At 48.0% G+C, this 16,451-nt stretch overlaps 1 protein-coding gene and 5 non-coding genes across 6 annotated transcripts in view; 5 read left to right on the top strand and 1 right to left on the bottom strand.

The window, feature by feature from the left end:
• Positions 1 to 4,299, top strand: part of DHX37 (DEAH-box helicase 37) — a 30,845-nt gene extending 26,546 nt beyond the window's left edge. Inside the window, exons 21-27 of the mRNA XM_005691341.3 lie at positions 60 to 232; positions 1,031 to 1,145; positions 1,269 to 1,406; positions 1,601 to 1,695; positions 1,789 to 1,862; positions 3,532 to 3,629; positions 3,786 to 4,299. Coding sequence (XP_005691398.2) covers positions 60 to 232; positions 1,031 to 1,145; positions 1,269 to 1,406; positions 1,601 to 1,695; positions 1,789 to 1,862; positions 3,532 to 3,629; positions 3,786 to 3,871 — 779 coding nt within the window. The 3' untranslated portion in view covers positions 3,872 to 4,299. The remainder of the gene's footprint in view (positions 1 to 59; positions 233 to 1,030; positions 1,146 to 1,268; positions 1,407 to 1,600; positions 1,696 to 1,788; positions 1,863 to 3,531; positions 3,630 to 3,785) is intronic.
• Positions 8,935 to 9,006, bottom strand: TRNAA-UGC. The gene has a single exon. It is a non-coding gene; the product is annotated as a tRNA-Ala (tRNA).
• On the top strand, positions 9,269 to 9,340 carry TRNAD-GUC. The gene has a single exon. It is a non-coding gene; the product is annotated as a tRNA-Asp (tRNA).
• Positions 11,575 to 11,647, top strand: TRNAF-GAA. Its single transcript has one exon. It is a non-coding gene; the product is annotated as a tRNA-Phe (tRNA).
• TRNAD-GUC lies at positions 12,150 to 12,221 on the top strand. Its single transcript has one exon. It is a non-coding gene; the product is annotated as a tRNA-Asp (tRNA).
• TRNAA-UGC lies at positions 15,486 to 15,557 on the top strand. The gene has a single exon. It is a non-coding gene; the product is annotated as a tRNA-Ala (tRNA).

Below are 16,451 nucleotides of genomic sequence, written 5' to 3'. Positions count from 1 at the left end.
CTGAGGCCAGGCAGAGCCAGCCCGGGCCTAGCTGTCCTGACACCTGGCTCTCTTCTCAGTCAACACCATGTGCCCTGAGGCTGGGCTCTTCGTGGACCCTAAGATGCAGCCACCTAACGAGAACCAGGTGACCTACCTGCGGCAGATTGTGACAGCCGGCCTGGGTGACCACCTGGCCCGCAAAGTCCAGAGCGAGGACCTGGTGGACGACAAGTGGAAGAACGCCTACAAGGTTTGCCGCTGGCTCGGGAATGGCCAGTGGGGCAGTCGTGCCCAGGGCCCCTGCCCTCCTCATCCTTCCATCTGTCTCGTGTCCTAGCAGCCTGGGCGCTTAAGACACCTGGCTCTGGACAGTGTCAGGATGCCTGTGAGTGGCAGCTGGGGGGACCCTTGGCTCTGGGTGGGCCTGTCGTCCTCGGTCACTGGTCCCACTGCCCCCAGGAAAGTTCCCACCTAGGACCAAGGTGAAATGGCAATGCAGCCGCTTCTCCCTTTGGGCGTGAGCTTCCCCCCAACTTCGTTGAACAGAGACAGAAAGCACATCCCATACTCACCACTATAAAATGTACAATTCAGAGGTTTCTGGTCTATTCACAGAGTTGTGTAACCATTACCATAGTTAATTTCAAAACATTTTTATTCCCCCAAAAAAGACACCCTGTACCCATCACCGTATTACTCCACATTTTCTCTGAATCTCCACACCCCTTGAGTCTGCTTTCTGTCTACATGGATTTGCTGTTCTAACGCGTTTCCCATGAATGGGATCCTGCACTGTGTGGCCTTTTACACTAGCTTTTTTAGCTCAGTGTCCCATTTTGGGCAGGTCATAACTGTAGCCTGTGTCTGTACCTCTCCCAGCAGGCTACCCACTCCATCGGTGGACACACCCTGCTGGTGTAGCCATTTGTCTTTTGATGGATGCTGTCCTGCTTTTCTGGCCAAGAGTGTAACTGAATTCACAGGGGTCAGCCTCATGCGCTGCTCATGTATCTCCCAGACTCATCCCCACCTATCATCTCTCTTGCAGACCCCCCTCCTCGACGACCCTGTCTTCATCCACCCCAGTTCTGTGCTCTTCAAGAAGCTCCCTGAGTTTGTGGTCTACCAGGAGATCGTGGAGACCACCAAGATGTACATGAAAGGTAGTGCAACTGGCTGGACCCTCACCTGACCCCCTTCCTCTGGTGAGCTGTGTCACCGGACCTGTGTGAGGAGAGCCCACAAGCCCCTCACTGAGACCCCATCCCCTACTTCCGGGCCCCCAGGTGTCTCAACCGTGGACATGCAGTGGATCCCAGTCCTGCTGCCTTCTTATTGCCAGTTTGATAAGCCCCTGGAGGAGCCGCCCCCCACCTACTGCCCCGAGAAGGGGCGGATGCTGTGTCACCGGGCCAGCGTATTCTGTGAGTCAGGGTGACTTCCCAGTGGCCTTGGGCTCCAGACATGTGGTTCCCCACCCTGTGTGCCCTGGGAAGTGTCTGCGTCCTGGGCAGTGTCATCCCAGGCTGCAGGACCCTGCAGATGGGTGGGGATGGGACTGAGCGGGGAGCCGTGGGGATCCATCGCGGCCCCTCGCTCACCAGCTCCTGTGCTCCAGATCGTGTTGGCTGGCCGCTCCCGGCTGTCCAGGTGGATTTTCCAGAAGGCCTTGACTGCTACAAACACTTTGCCCGGGTTCTCCTGGAGGGGCAGGTAAGCAGCCCAACAACTCCCTTGGCCTCTTCCTTGGCACCATGGGCAGGTCGTGAGCCCCGGATTCCCCACTGTCCTGTGATCTCTCCCCAGGTCTTCCCCAAGCTGGCCTCATACAAGGGCTGTTTGCTGTCCAGCCCCAGCACAATGCTGAAGACATGGGCCAGGTATGGGCTTCCCTGGGAGCATCGGGGCAGGCAGGTGGTGGAAGAGCTGTGTCTTGGGGCTCCCGTAACAGATCCCTACCCACTGAGGGGCTTAGAACAGCAGACGTGTATTCTTTCATAGTTCTGGAGGTTAGAAGTTCAAAGTTGGGGTGTCAGCAGGGCTGTGCTCCCTCTGAAGGCTCCAGGGGAGGAGCCTCCTAGCCTCTTCCCACCCTCATGGTTCCAGGCACCCCTTGGCCACCACATCCCTCTAGTCTCTCCCTCTCTTCCCATGGCTTTCCCTTGTCTCTCTGTCTTCTCAGGTTATCGGATCCAGGGTCCACTCTCTCCTATTTGACCTTGTCTTAATTACATCTGCAAAGACCTTCTTTCCAAATAAGGTTACATCCTGAGGTTCTAGGCAGACATGGATTTTTGGGGAGATAACTAGCCAACCTGTTGGCTTCAGATGGCTCAGTGGTAAAGAATCTGCACAATGCGGGAGACGTGAGTTCAGTCCCTGGGTCGGGAATATCTCCTGGAGAGGGAAATGGCAACCCTCTTCAGTATTCTTACCTGGAGAATCCCATGGGTAGAGGAACCCAGTGGGCTTCAGTTCACGGGGTTGCAGAGTCAGACACGACTTAGTGACTAAACAACAAGTCAGCCTATTATAGAGCTGCCAAGTCCAAGCAGGAGGCACCCTGTACACCTGTGCCCTGGCTACACCTGTGCCCCTGGGGGCTTCTGCCCAGTGAGCATGAAGCCACCCCCATCCCACCCATCATCTTCCTCCTCCTGCCCTTCCTCCTGGTCTCGGCTTATCCCTGCTCCTCTCTTTAGGCTTCCCTGGTGGCTCAGATGATAAAGAATCCGTCTGCACAGTGGGAAACCTGGGTTCAATCCCTAGGTTGGGAAGATCGGTCGGAGAAGGGAATAGCAACCCACTCCAGCATTCTTGCCTGGAGAATCCCCATGGACAGAGGAGCCTGGCTGGCTGTAGTCCATGGGCTCGCAGTCAGACATGGCTAAGCGACTAAGCATACACACTCCTGTCTTTCTTCTTTCTGCCCATGGACCAGTCCCAAGAAGCTGCCTCCCTCTTCCTGAGGCTGGCACCCCAGATCAGGCAAGGGGCTTGAGGCACCAGAAGCAGGCAGACAGGTGTGCACACACACCTGCAACTCCCCGGGGATTCACGATGGGGCTGTGGTTCCAGGAGCCCCTGCCTACCAGGTCATTCACCCAGCACTTGGTTTTGAGCATCCACTCTGTGCCGGCTGTGTTCTCGTGCTGGGATCGAGCCACGACCATGTCCTGTGCGATGTTCCAGTGCAGGGAGGTTGAACAACTAGTACAAATGGCAGTTGGCCCAGCCACGAAAGGACAGAGCAGGACGTGGGAAGGAGGCATCGGGCAGGGAAAGAAAAGGAAAGCCTGACTGAGCAGGTTCGGGGGAGGCAGGGCTGTGAGGCAGGCAGAGGTCTGGAGGAAGGTTCTAAATGAGACAAGCAGCAAGTACAGAAGCAGCCTGGGTGGGTGGATCAGAGGCAAGTGGTGGGAGGTGATGGAGTCTAGATCCTTTCATCCGCCCGGCACCCCTAGTGAGATGGAGGGAAGGAGACCTCATGGGCAGGGCCGGCCTGGCAGTGGACTTCAAGATGCTCCATGTCCTGCATCCCATGCACAGGCTGCAGCCCAGGACGGAGAGCCTCCTGAGAGCCCTTGTTGCCAAGAAAGCCAACTGCCGAGATGCCTTGCTGGTGGCTTGGAGCAAAAACCCCAAATGTGAGCCTGACCAGGGCGGGTATCCCACAGCAACGGGGTTGGGGGGACGATGGGATGAGGCCACCCAGGGGACCTGGGGGTGGTAGGAGGGTCTGCCCTGCAGCTGGTGGGCGGGCAGAGAGCCACTCTGACCCCCCCTCCCTCCCTTCTCTGCAGACCTGCTAACCGAATACCTTGAGTGGCTCCCACAGGCCATGCACGCTGATGTTGAGAAAGCTTGGCCGCCCACCCGTGACCACTGACACGGCTCCTGCCTGCAGGCCGAGGGGGCCTGGCAGCGATCAGGGTCCGCTGTGGCCACCCTGACTCCAGACTGCACCCAGGGACAGGTGGAGCCCTGGGACACCCTCTTGGCTCAATCCTGGGCACAATTTGCTGCCATCCTGGGCAGTCCAACCTAGGGTGACTTTTCTTAAATATTTATTACAAAATAGAAAATGGATTTATCTCCCACGCTGGTCCCGTTTTAAACATGCTCTGTGGACTACATTAGTCCCTTGTAGAGCAGCAGGGCCTCCTCTGCTCTTTGTTCCCTGCCAGTATGGTGCAAGCCCCTCCCCTGCCCCAGCCAGGGAGGGCCCCCAGGGCTCCAGCTGGCTCCTGTGGAGCTGGCGGGGTCAGCTCCCCACAGTCTACATTGCTGTGTAATAAATCCTAAGTGACAACAGCTGTACACTGAGTCTAGTACATTGTTTTGGTGAATCTCCATATTGGGTGGGGGGGCGGGTCTGGGAACATCCTGCCTGTGCGTACTTGCACACTCAACACACGCACGCATGCATGTGGGAACTAGTCTGGGTAGATGCTCACAAACGTGTTAGTGGTGATACAGGGCACAGTGAGCCTATAGAAGTTGATCAGTTTTCTTTTACTTGGGTTTTTGCCCTGAATCAACTTGCACAAATAGAAACACATAAATTCGGGAATTTCCTGGTGGTTCAGTGGTTAGCACTCTGCACTTTCACTGCTGGGCCCCAGGTTTGATCCCTGGTCAGGGAACTAAGATCCTGCAAGATTTGCAGTGCAGCCAAAAAAATAAACACATACATTCCATAATATACATACATAAGAGAACAACAAAGATACGTGGGGGTTAATATTTCCAAAACTATTTACTTTCTCCATAGCATGGCCCTAGTGTTCCCCAAGTAGGAGGTATCCCCTACTCCTCCGCCCACATCTAAGCCATCTGCCAGGTCTATATCTATTAGTTCACTTCCAGGATCTGCCCCTTGCTCTTCCCACTTCCACTACTGGGTCACCCCCACTTCCACTGCCAGGGTGCCACCACCAGCTCCCACTTGGGCCGTGGCAGTGGCTTCCTGGCTGGCCTCAGGTCCCCTCTGCCCAACTATGATGAATTTTCCACATGGCAGCCAGAGGGAGCCATTTAAAACATATCACATCCTTTTCCTGCAACAGGTCTTCCAGTGTCTTGGAAGAGTCAACCCTCTCCCGTTGTTTAGTCGCTCAGTTGTGTCCAAGTCTCTGTGACCCCATGGACTGCAGCATGCCAGACTTCCCCTGTCCTTCACTATCTCCTGGAGCTTGCTCAAATTCATGTCCATTGAGTCGGTGATGCCATCCAACCGTCTCATCCTCTGTTGTCCCCTTCTCCTGCCCTTAATCTTTCCCAGCATCAGGATCTTTTCCAGTGAGTCAGTTCTTCGCATCAGGTGGCCAAAGTATTGGAGTTTCAGCTTCAGCATCAGTCCTTCCAAAGAATACTCAGGTCTGATTTCCTTTGAAATCGACTGGTTTGATCTTGCAGTCCAGGGGACTCTCAAGAGTCTTCTCCAACACCACAGTTGGAAAACATCAATTCTTTGGCACTGAGCCTTCTTTATGGTCCAACTTTCACATTCATACATGACTACTGGAAAAACTATAGCTTTGACTATATGGATGTCTCTGCCTTGTAATATGCTGCCTAGGTTTGTCATAGCTTTCCTTACGAGGAACAAGTGTGTTGATTTCATGACTGCTGTCACCGTTCACGGTGATTTTGGAGCCCAATATAAAGTCTGTCACTGTTTGCATTGTTTCCGCATCTATTTGCCTTGAAGTGATGGGACCAGATGCCATGATCTTTGTTTTATTGAATGCTGAGTTTTAAGCCAGCTTTCCACTCTCCTCTTTCACCTTCATCATGAGGCTTTTTAGTTCCTCTTTGCTTTCTGTCATAAGAGTGGTGTCATCTACATATCAGGTTATTGATATTTCTCCCGACACTCTTGATTCCAGCTTGTGCTTTATCCAGCCAGCATTTCTCATGATGTACTCTGCATATAAGTTAAATAAGCAGGGTGACAATATGCAGCCTTGACGTACTCCTTTCCCAATTTGGAACCAGTCTGTTGTTCCATGTCCAGTTCTAATTGTTGCTTCCTGACCTGCATACAGATTTCTCAAGAGGCAGGTAAAGTGGTCTGGTATTCCCATCTCGAAGAATTTTCCGCCATTTGTTGTGACCCATACAGTCAAAGGGTTTAACATAGTCAATGAAGCAGAAGTAGATGTTTTTTTGGAGTTCTCTTGCTTTCTCTATGATTCAACAGATGTTGGCAATTTGATTTCTGGTTCCTCTACCTTTTCAAGTTCTCTGTTCATATACTGTTGAAGCTAGCTTGGAGGATTTTGAACATGACCTTGCTAGCATGTGAAATGAGAGCAATTATGCGATAGTTTGAACATTCTTTGGCATTGCTCTTCTTTCGGATTGAAATGAAAAATGACCTTTTCCAGTTCTGTGGCCACTGCTGAGTTTTCCAAATACGTTGGCATATTGAGTGCAACATTTTAACAGCATCATCTTTTAGGATTTGAAATAGCTCAGCTGGAATTCCATTACCTCCACTAGCTTTGTTTGTAGTGATGCTTCCTAAGGCCCATTTGACTTATCAATCCAGGATGTCTGACTCTAAGTGAATGATCATACCATCGTGATCTGGGTCATTAAGATCTTTTTTGTTTAGTTCTGTGTATTCTTGCCACCTCTTCTTAATCTCTTCTGTTTCTGTTAGGTCCATACCATTTCTGTCCTTTATTGTGCCTATCTCTGCATGAAATGTTCCCTTGGTATCTCTAACTTTCTTGTCCTTGGACAAGGAAATGGCAACCATTGCAGTATTCTCGTCTTTCCCATTCTGTTGTTTTCCTCTATTTCTTTGCATTGTTCACTTAGGAAGGCTTTCTTATCTCTCCTTGCTATTCTTTGAAACTCCGCATTCAGATGGTTATATTTTTTCTTTTCTCCTTTGCCTTTCACTTCTTTTCTCAGCTATTTGTAAGGCCCTGTCAAACAACCAATTTGCCTTTTTGCATTTCTATTTCTTGGGGATTGTTTTGATCACTGACTCCCGTGCAATGTTATGAACCTCTGTCTATGGTTCTTCAGCCACTCTATCAGATCTAATCCCTTGAATCTATTTGTCAATTCCACTGTGACAAATAGTGGATGATTATTATATCTATTACTGTGGGCAAGGATCCTTAGAAGAAATGGAGTAGGCCTCATAATCAACAAAAGAGTTCGAAATGCAGTTTTTGGTGCAATCTCAAAAACAACAGAACGATCTCGGTTTGTTTTCAAAGCAAACCATTTAATATCACAGTAAACCAAGTCTATGCTCCAACTACTAATGCTGAAGAAGCTTCAGTTGAATGGTTCTATGAAGACCTACAAGATCTTCTAGAACTAACACCAAAAAAAGATCCTCTTTTTATCATAGGGGAATGGAATGCAGAAGTAGAAAGTCTAGCAATACCTGGAGTAACCAGCAAGTTTGGCCTTGGAATACAAAATGAAGCAAGGCCAAGGCTAGCATAATTTTGCAAAGAGAACACACTGGTCAAGAAGAAATACCTTCTTCCAAGAACTCAAGAGATGACTCTACACATGGACATCACCAGATGGTCAATACCGAAATCAGATTGACTATATTCTTTGTAGCCAAAGATAGAGAAGTTCTATGCATAGTCACTCACTTCCGTCATATCTGACTCTTTGCAACCCTATGAATTGTAGCCCACCAGGCTCCTCTGTCCATGGGATTCTCCAGGCAAGAATACAAGAGTGGGTTGCCATGCCCTCCTCAGGAGATCTTCCTGACCTGGGGATCCATCTCATGTCTGCCTGCTTCCCCTGCATTGCATGCAGATGGATTCTTTACCCACAGGAGCCACCTGGGAAGCCGAAAAAAGCTCTACAAAGTCAAGAAAAACAAGACCGGGATCTGACTGTGGCTCAGATCATGAACTCCTTATTGCAAAATTCAGACTTAAATTCAAGAAAGTAGGGAAAACCACTAGGCCATTCAGATATGACCTAATCAAATCCCTTACAGTTATACAGTGGAAGTGAACTCTGTTCTACTCTCATTCATTAAAGGCAAATTCCATCCCCCACTGCTCTCAACCTCAGGGCCTTTGCATCTGCTATGTCCTCGGTTTCTGCAGTGTCCCGCCACTCACACACTTTATCTATGGCAACTCCCACATCCTCCCCCTTTAGTCTCCATGTCATCACTATTACTGTCTTCATAAGATTTACTGCTCCTTGCTTATTGCTAGCTTTCTAAACTGGAATACCAAGTCTGGGAGGGGTGTGAAATCTTGCATGCCATATCTGGGGATTCAAGGGTGATTGACACTACCGGAGCACACAGTAGGTGCTCAGTGTGTCCACTAGGTGCTTAGGAGTCCTTAAATGAATGAATGGCCAGCTGCAAAACCCTCCTTAGAAAGTTAGTGTTTTCCAACTGCTCGATGACCCGAATCACTAGGAGTGTTAGTTTAAAACCGCAGGCTCCCTGCTGACCTGAATGGGAATCTTCAGGGGAGGGGACAGGGGCATCTGTGATTGAGACCAGGGGCATTTGACTAGCACTGACCTCTCCAATGAAACCCACTTCTTAAGTCAGATGATACGGAGAATTTAGGTCCCCTTTCCTGATTTGCTGTATGACTGATCCAGCTGCTGCTGCTGCTAAGGCGCTTCAGTCGTGTCCGACTCTGTACGACCCCATAGACGGCAGCCCACCAGGCTCCGCCGTCCCTGGGATTCTCCAGGCAAGAACACTGGAGTGGGTTGCCATTTCCTTCTTCAATGCATGAAAGTGAAAAGCGAAAGTGAGGTCTCTCAGTCGTGTCCGACTCTCAGCGACCCCATGGACTGCAGCACACTAGGCTCCTCTGTCCATGGGATTTTCAAGGCAAGAGTACTGGAGTAGGTTGCCCTTGTCTTCTCTGGACTGATCCAGAGGAGGTGGTTAAAAAAAAGAGAGAGAAGAAAAAAAAAAAAAACTGGAGATGCCGGGGATTGAACCCGGGGCCTCATACATGCAAAGCATGCGCTCTACCACTGAGCTACATCCCCTCCCTTAGAATGCTGTATTCTTGGACTGAGGATATAGGAAATCACATTTTTCTTCTCTTTTCCAAACATGGCGTTCGTTCTGGACACTCAGAATTCAGTCCGTGAGTGCCTTTACCAATTCAAATAGGTCCACATCCCGAGGAGCCCGCTAGCCAGGGACGCCCAGCACTGAGCGGGTGGAGATTGTAGTGCGGAGTGGATGTGGCAGCGAAAGAATGGTATTTCTTTATGAGTCCGGCTGGAGAACACTTAGTAAGTTGTGTCCTCGTTAGTATAGTGGTGAGTATCCCCGCCTGTCACGCGGGAGACCGGGGTTCGATTCCCCGACGGGGAGGCTAACAAGACGTTTTAATTCACTACAATCTCCAAAATGTCTCCCTAAACAGTGTACGGATAGATAAACGATAAGCCATGCTAATCGCGTTTGTGACCAGTACATGTAAATCTCGAAGGATGTCTGTGGCCCCAAGAACGTAGTGAAAAGGACCTGGTACTCAACCAGAAGCAGTATAATATAAGCTCTCTTTTATGTAAGAATAAACATGCAGTGAGTGTATTCATATTTGTATGTTTAAGAAAATTTATTTTAACACATTATTATGGCTATAGTTTAAAATGAAAATTGCTCAGAGAACAGATTTCACATGCTATCATGACAAGAAAAGAAATGGTTATTGTGTCAGATAATGAAAAACTGTAGTGTGGTTAATTTCAGACTATATAAATGTGTCTAATCACATTGTACACCATAAACTTACACAATGTTAAATAATTATATCTTAATAAATCGATAAAATTTTAACAAAATCTTATATTGAAGTGTAGTTGATTAACAATGTCATCTTGGTTACATTTCTGATCTGATCACAATTAATGACAACTAGAGCACACGTTATATAGCTCCTATCGCGTGCAGGATAGTATGCACAAGCGCTTAGCAGGTGTGCACTCATTTAGTCCTCACAGCAAGTCTGGTGGGGGTCAGTTTATGATATTAAACAGATGAAATGCAGGCACAGAGAAAGGCTCCAATAACTTGTCTAAGGTCACATAAATCACAATCTGGTCTAGACACTGGTTACTTCTGGGGAAAACTGGGATAAGGTGGGAGTGACTCTGCCTTTCCAAAATCCTGTACTTCCATGGACTGTGGATTTTTTCACTCTCCTTCCCTTCCTTCCTTCCTTTCTTCCACACTGGATTTTATCAAGCTGATACACTACTATGCTTTCGTGAAAAGCAGCAGTAGGATCTCCTGCCGTATCTCCTCTCTCCTGAAGGAATTCTGGAGATGCTGCTTTGGTGTATTGTTATCTCACTGGTCTTCTTGCTGCCACTTGAGTCCCTCCTGTCCATTCTCCACAAGAAAGCCAAGGGAGTCTTTAAGACGTAAATAATATCACTCTCTCCCCAGAGGCTTTCCCACACAGAAGAAAGTACAAACCCTTTACCATGGCCTTCAAGACCGACAAGACCTGGCCTCTGCCCACCTCTTTCTCCTTGCCTCCTACCTTCTGCCCCCTCACCCTCTCTGCCTCTTCCATACTGGGTTCCTTTCCATTCCTACAAATAGCCCGGCTCTTTCAGCCCCAGGGCCTTTGCATTAGCTTTGCCTCTACTCCAGAGGCTCTTCCTCAGCGGGCTCTTCCTGCTCCAAGTCTTCCCAGCATTCCCTTCCTCTTACTGCCCCCATAACCAGGTATTCCACCCCCTCACTACCATTTATTTTGCTTCTTAGCATTCCTATCACAAGGAACTATTTTGTTCCCATATTTGTGACTGGATCACATAGATATTAAGTGCTTCGCAAACACTTATTAAACGACTTTACATCATGAAGGGCCTACCCACTTGCTCAACCTCTCCCAAACAGTACTCCCTACCCATCCATCTCCCAAGGGCAGGGAAGCAGAGAGAGCCGAACCTGGATGCCGACCTGTTGATTTCTTGGTGCCTTGAAGCTGAGCAGGTGTCACGGGTGAGGTGGCTATGCTTAGAGTCTGAATTTGAGTCACTGCCTCGAGGAAAGCCACAATCTGGCCTATAAGGCATCCCACACGCCGTGGCGTGGTCAGCATCCTTGCTATATGCCTTGGGCTGCTCCGGGAGCTGCACCCAAGGGGAGACCTTATCCTTTTGCTGAGAAGAGATCCTGAGAAAGCGGAACTCTGAGAAAGGTAAGATTCAACTAATATTTTTAAGCACCTATTAAGTGCCAGGCACTGTTGTCGGCCATAAGCGATACAGCAGTGACCGAGGCTGATGACTTCTCTGCCCGTCGTGGATCTGTCATTCTCGCTGGGGGAGGGAGGCAACAGATGGTGGACAAGGAAAACAGTACCTAGGCTAACAGTGAACAATACAGGGCTGGGGTAGTGGTGGGAGGCGTGGTCAGGGAAAGCTTCTCGGAGGCGACGACCTTGAAGGACGAGAGGGGGAAGGTGCGGGGCAATCCTGAAAGGCGTGCATTCCGGCTGATCCAGGTCCCCCAGCAGCGGATCTCCTGGTCGATGACGCGGGGCCCGTAGATCACGAGGAGGAAAGAAATGCAGCTTTACGCCAGCAGTAGCCGAAATAGCTCAGTTGGGAGAGCGTTAGACTGAAGATCTAAAGGTCCCTGGTTCGATCCCGGGTTTCGGCAGCAGTGTTTTTTTTTCCCCCCCTTTCCTCCTGTGTCGGGGGAAAACAATACGAAATTATTCTTTCGAATTAATAAAAGGATTTCATTTTCTTTGTTTAAAACAGCTTCAAGTACTATCAAAGAGAAGCCAAGACGGTATGGAAACTTCCTCACACTTCCCCGACTGGAAAAATCCGACAAGTCCAAGAATTACTTGACTCCATTTCTTTCATTTCCTGAACTACCTCTGTTAGACGTTTGGTGACGTCTGTTGGTTACTTTTTGCTGGTTATTTTTTGCTGCTTATTAATTTTTGTTCTCAGAACCCTCGCGACTAAATCATGAGCAGAGGAGGAAACGGACTTTTTAAGACCAAATTAAATGAAGTGGAACTTTGCCTTTTTGTATTTTGTAAGAAAAGATGAGATATTTAACCTTTTAGAACACGTTACTGGTTAAGGAACGCTAAGGAGCACTGAGTATACCTTTAAGGGCTAAGCTGAAAAGCCACTGACAGAGCTAGTCCTCGTTAGTATAGTGGTGAGTATCCCCGCCTGTCACGCGGGAGACCGGGGTTCGATTCCCCGACGGGGAGGCAGCTTATTTTCTACCGCGTGTATTTTAATTTCATTTCTTTTTCAAGCCAATGCTTCAACTTTCATAAAAATTCCTTGCTGCTGCTGCTAAGTCGCTTCAGTCGTCTCCGACTCTGTGCGACCCCATAGACGGCCGCCCACCAGGCTCCCTCGTCCCTGGGATTCTCCAGGCAAGAACACTGGGGTGGGTTGCCATTTCCTTCTCCAATGCATGAAACTGAAAATTGAAAGTCAGGTCGCTCAGTTGTGTCCGACTCTTAGCGACCCCATGGACTGCAGCCTACCAGGCTCCTCCGTCCATGGGATTTTCCAGGCAAGAGTACTGGAGTGGGGTGCCATTGCCTTCTCCGAAAAATTCCTTACTCTTCTCTTAAAAAATGAACCTGGCAAGCAAGCGAGATTTGGTCGGGCGGTTGTCTTGTTAACTGCTTGGTTACAGTCACCCACGAGCGCCCTCACTTCTTTCCTTGGTTACAAGAAAGAAAAAGTTCTCACATTGAAGCGGAATTTTCCATTTGTGGCATGCCACAACGCCGCTGTCAAGTGTTTGGTTTATATAATATAATGGTTTCCCCAAATAAAACTGTTTCCCTCTAAAACCAGAAGATGCTCATTCTGCTGCAAATATTTCATCTTCTTAGGTCTTGCGCCGGCTCAGAGGTTGGCCTTCAGAGAATGTTAATGGATTTGAAACAGAGCGACGCTAAACCGAACTGTTTTCTCCTCTTAATTCACTTGCAGACTGAACTTTTTAAATATAGCTATCATTCTCCCCAGGATCCTAGTCTTCATTCATTTATTTGTCTGTTCATTTTTTTTTTTTTTTTTTGGTTTCACACTAATTCTATGAATATCTACTGAGTAGTTGTCTGCCAGGCACTGTTCATGGCACACAAGATAGAGCAGAAAGCAAGACAGAGGAGGCTCTGCTCTTATGAACCTACCAAGTTAGGGACACAGACAATTAACACAGTGTAAAAACAGGTTCTGAGACCGATATATACTATGAAGAAAACCAAAACAAATCAAAGTGAATGCAAAGGATTCATGGGTGCCTTTTTTATTAAAAACCTAAAAAAAGAATTTTTTTTTGGCCATCAGCACGTCAGGTGGCATCTTATTGCCTCGACCAGAGATCAAACCCGCCCCCCTGAAGTAGGAGGGTTAAGTCTTAAAGACTGGACCGCCAGGGATATCCCCACAGATCCTTTTAGAGAGTTAGTCAGGAAGGCCTTTCTGAGGACCCTGACAGTAAGAAAAAGATGATCATGAGTATATCTGCTTTCCATGCCAAGAGAATGGCAAGTGCAAAGGCCCTGAGGTGCAGGGAGTCTGGTCTGCCTGAGGAACAGCAAAGACAGATGTGTGGCTAGAGTTCTCCCAGAGAAGAGGAGGGGAGTATGGGAGGGACACTGGTGGGGCAGGGTCCCCCAGACGCCAGATCACAGAGATGCCAGATCACTGAGAGCCTTAAAGGCCACAGTTAGGAGCATGGGTTTGATTCCAAGTTTTACACATGAGTTTTAAACGTGATCAGGCTTGTCTGGAGCAGAGCAATCAGGGACACTTACTGAACTGACTACAACCCCTCAACTGGCTTCCAAGCCAGGTCCAGAATACCTCCGCCGAAGCCACTATCCTTCTTCCATTCTGCAGGTAAGGTCGCTCTTGTGGTTGTCCCCTTCAGCTATGGGAATAAGGTTAGACAATGGCTTTCTGCGGAGCCCCATTCCACACTGCACCCCAGTGCCCTCCTGTTCTTTCTCTGTTTCACCAAACAGCATCAGCAAAGCATCAGTCCACACATGGGGTGATTATGCAAAGCAATAGGCCTTTGCTGGAGTTCATGAAGTGAAGTGAAGTGAAGCCACTCAGTCGTGTCCGACTCCTTGCGACCCCGTGGACTGTAGCCCACCATGCTCCTCTGCCCATGGGATTTTCCAGGCAAGAGTACTGGAGTGGGTTGCCATTTCCTATAACAGCATTTTTAATAATGAGAACTGGCATTTTAGAGCACTGGTCTTGTACCAGGCACTGTTCTAAACCTTCTCTGTGTGAAGGAGACGTATCATTTGACATCCCTTATATGTGGAATATAAAAAGAAATGATACAAGTGAACTTACTTACAAAACAGAAAGAGATTCAAACTTAGAAAATGAACTCACGGTTGCCACAGGGAAGGGATAGTTAGGGAGTTTGGGAAGGTCATGTACACACTATATATTTTAAATGGATAATAATCAAAAGCACATGGAGCTCTCTTCAATGTCATGTGATGGCCTGGATGGGAGGGAGCTTTGAGGGAGAATGGGTACATGTATGGCAGCCTCCCTTCACTGTTCACCTGAAACAAACACAACATTTTCAATTGGCTATAACCCAAAACAAATTGTTTCTGGAGTCAAAATGAAAATGAAAAAATAAATAAATAAAAAGATCAATCTTCTCTGTATATCATTCAATGGTCACTTCACAGAAGGCCCAGAGAGGTAAGATAATGAAATCACAGCTGCTGGGTCCAGTATCCTGGGCACCAGTTCATTTGGACTTTACTTTGAAGAGTTTCAGGTATCCACAGACTGGAAGAGAGATGATCAGTTGAGGACTGAGGTAGCAGGGTATTTTCAGGTGTGTTCTGCACATCATAGTAAGTGACTCTTTCCTACCAGGAAATCTCAAGTGCTGGTGGGAAAAGGTGAAGCCTCGGTTTTCTGTGTTCTCCTTGTCTCTCACCTAACCGGTGAATGGCAACTTGTTGACTTGAAGGAAACTCCATTTTCATCAAAGTATAGTTAATTTACAGTGCTCTGTTAGTTTCAAGTGTATAGCAAAGGTCATGCATATATATATTCTTTTTCAGTTATACATAGATAAAAATATAAGTCACTGAAAGTTGGAATGATTGTAAAGAACAAGAAACTAGAGATTTCTGGGTGAGGGCACAGTGCGGGCAAGTCCTTATTCATTGGAAAGAAACTCTTTATTTTCCTTTCCTTCTTTTCGGATTGTGAGGAGCAACATTCACGAATAGGTCTGTCTCCTTTTGTTCCTTGGTTCTGGTATCAGTTAGAATTTCGGCTGCTGGCTGCAGAGCTATGAACCACAGGCCTAGTTCAGAAACATAAAAGTCAAGTCCGGATTTATTTTGGTTTGTTTTTGCTAAACTGCAACACCCATTTAAATATACAAAATTTTATTTGAAAAAAAAAATATAAAGAATAGACCATAGCAGAGAATTTCAGAAACTACATCAAGAAGGGAGGGGGATGTAGCTCAGTGGTAGAGCGCATGCTTTGCATGTATGAGGCCCCGGGTTCGATCCCCGGCATCTCCACTACAGTATCTCTTTTCTCGTGATTTCATTTTACTTCAATTTCTGCAGGTGTTCACCATACAAACACCTCGGACATGATTATAACAGAAGGTATTACAGTCAATCCTAAAGGATCAGCCCTGAATATTCATTTGAAGGACTGATGCTGAAGCTCCAATACTTTGGCCACTTGATGTGAAAAACTGACTCATTAGAAAAGACCCTGATGCTGGGAAAGACTGAAGGCAGGAGAAGGGGATGACAGAGGATGAGATGGTTTGATGGTATCATTGACTTAATGGACATGAGTTTGAGCAAGCTCTGGGAGATGGTGAAGGACAGGGAAGCCTGGCGTCCTGCAGTCCATGGGGTCGCAAAGTATTGGACACGACTGAGGGACTGAACTGATTACTCCTCCAGTCACTACGTGAAAATGAGATTTTTACAATAGATGTGACCTCCCCTTGCTTAATTCCCTAACACTCCCAAGTAATTTTGTTCAGTTCAGTTCAGTCACTCAGTCGTGTCCGACTCTGCGACCCCATGAATCGCAGCACGCCGGGCCTCCCTGTCCATCACCAACTCCCGGAGTTCACTCAAACTCACGTCCATTGAGTCAGTGATGACATCCAGCCATCTCATCCTCTGTCATCCCCTTTTCCTCCTGCCCCCAATCCCTCCCAGCATCAGAGTCTTTTCCAATGAGTCAACTCTTCGCATGAGGTGGCCACAGTACTGGAGTTTCAGCTTTAGCATCATTCCTTCCAAAGAAATCCCAGGGCTGATCTCCTTTAGAATGGACTGGTTGGATCTCCTTGCAGTCCAAGGGACTCTCAAGAATCTTCTCCAACACCACAGTTCAAAAGCATCAATTCTTCGGTGCTCAGCCTTCTTCACAGTCCAACTCTCACATCT

Source organism: Capra hircus, chromosome 17 (genome assembly GCF_001704415.2).
Source record: "Capra hircus breed San Clemente chromosome 17, ASM170441v1, whole genome shotgun sequence".
Taxonomy (NCBI): domain Eukaryota; kingdom Metazoa; phylum Chordata; class Mammalia; order Artiodactyla; family Bovidae; genus Capra; species Capra hircus.
The sequence above is the reverse complement of the archived record's forward strand: the minus strand, read 5'-3'. Positions and strand labels throughout refer to the sequence as shown.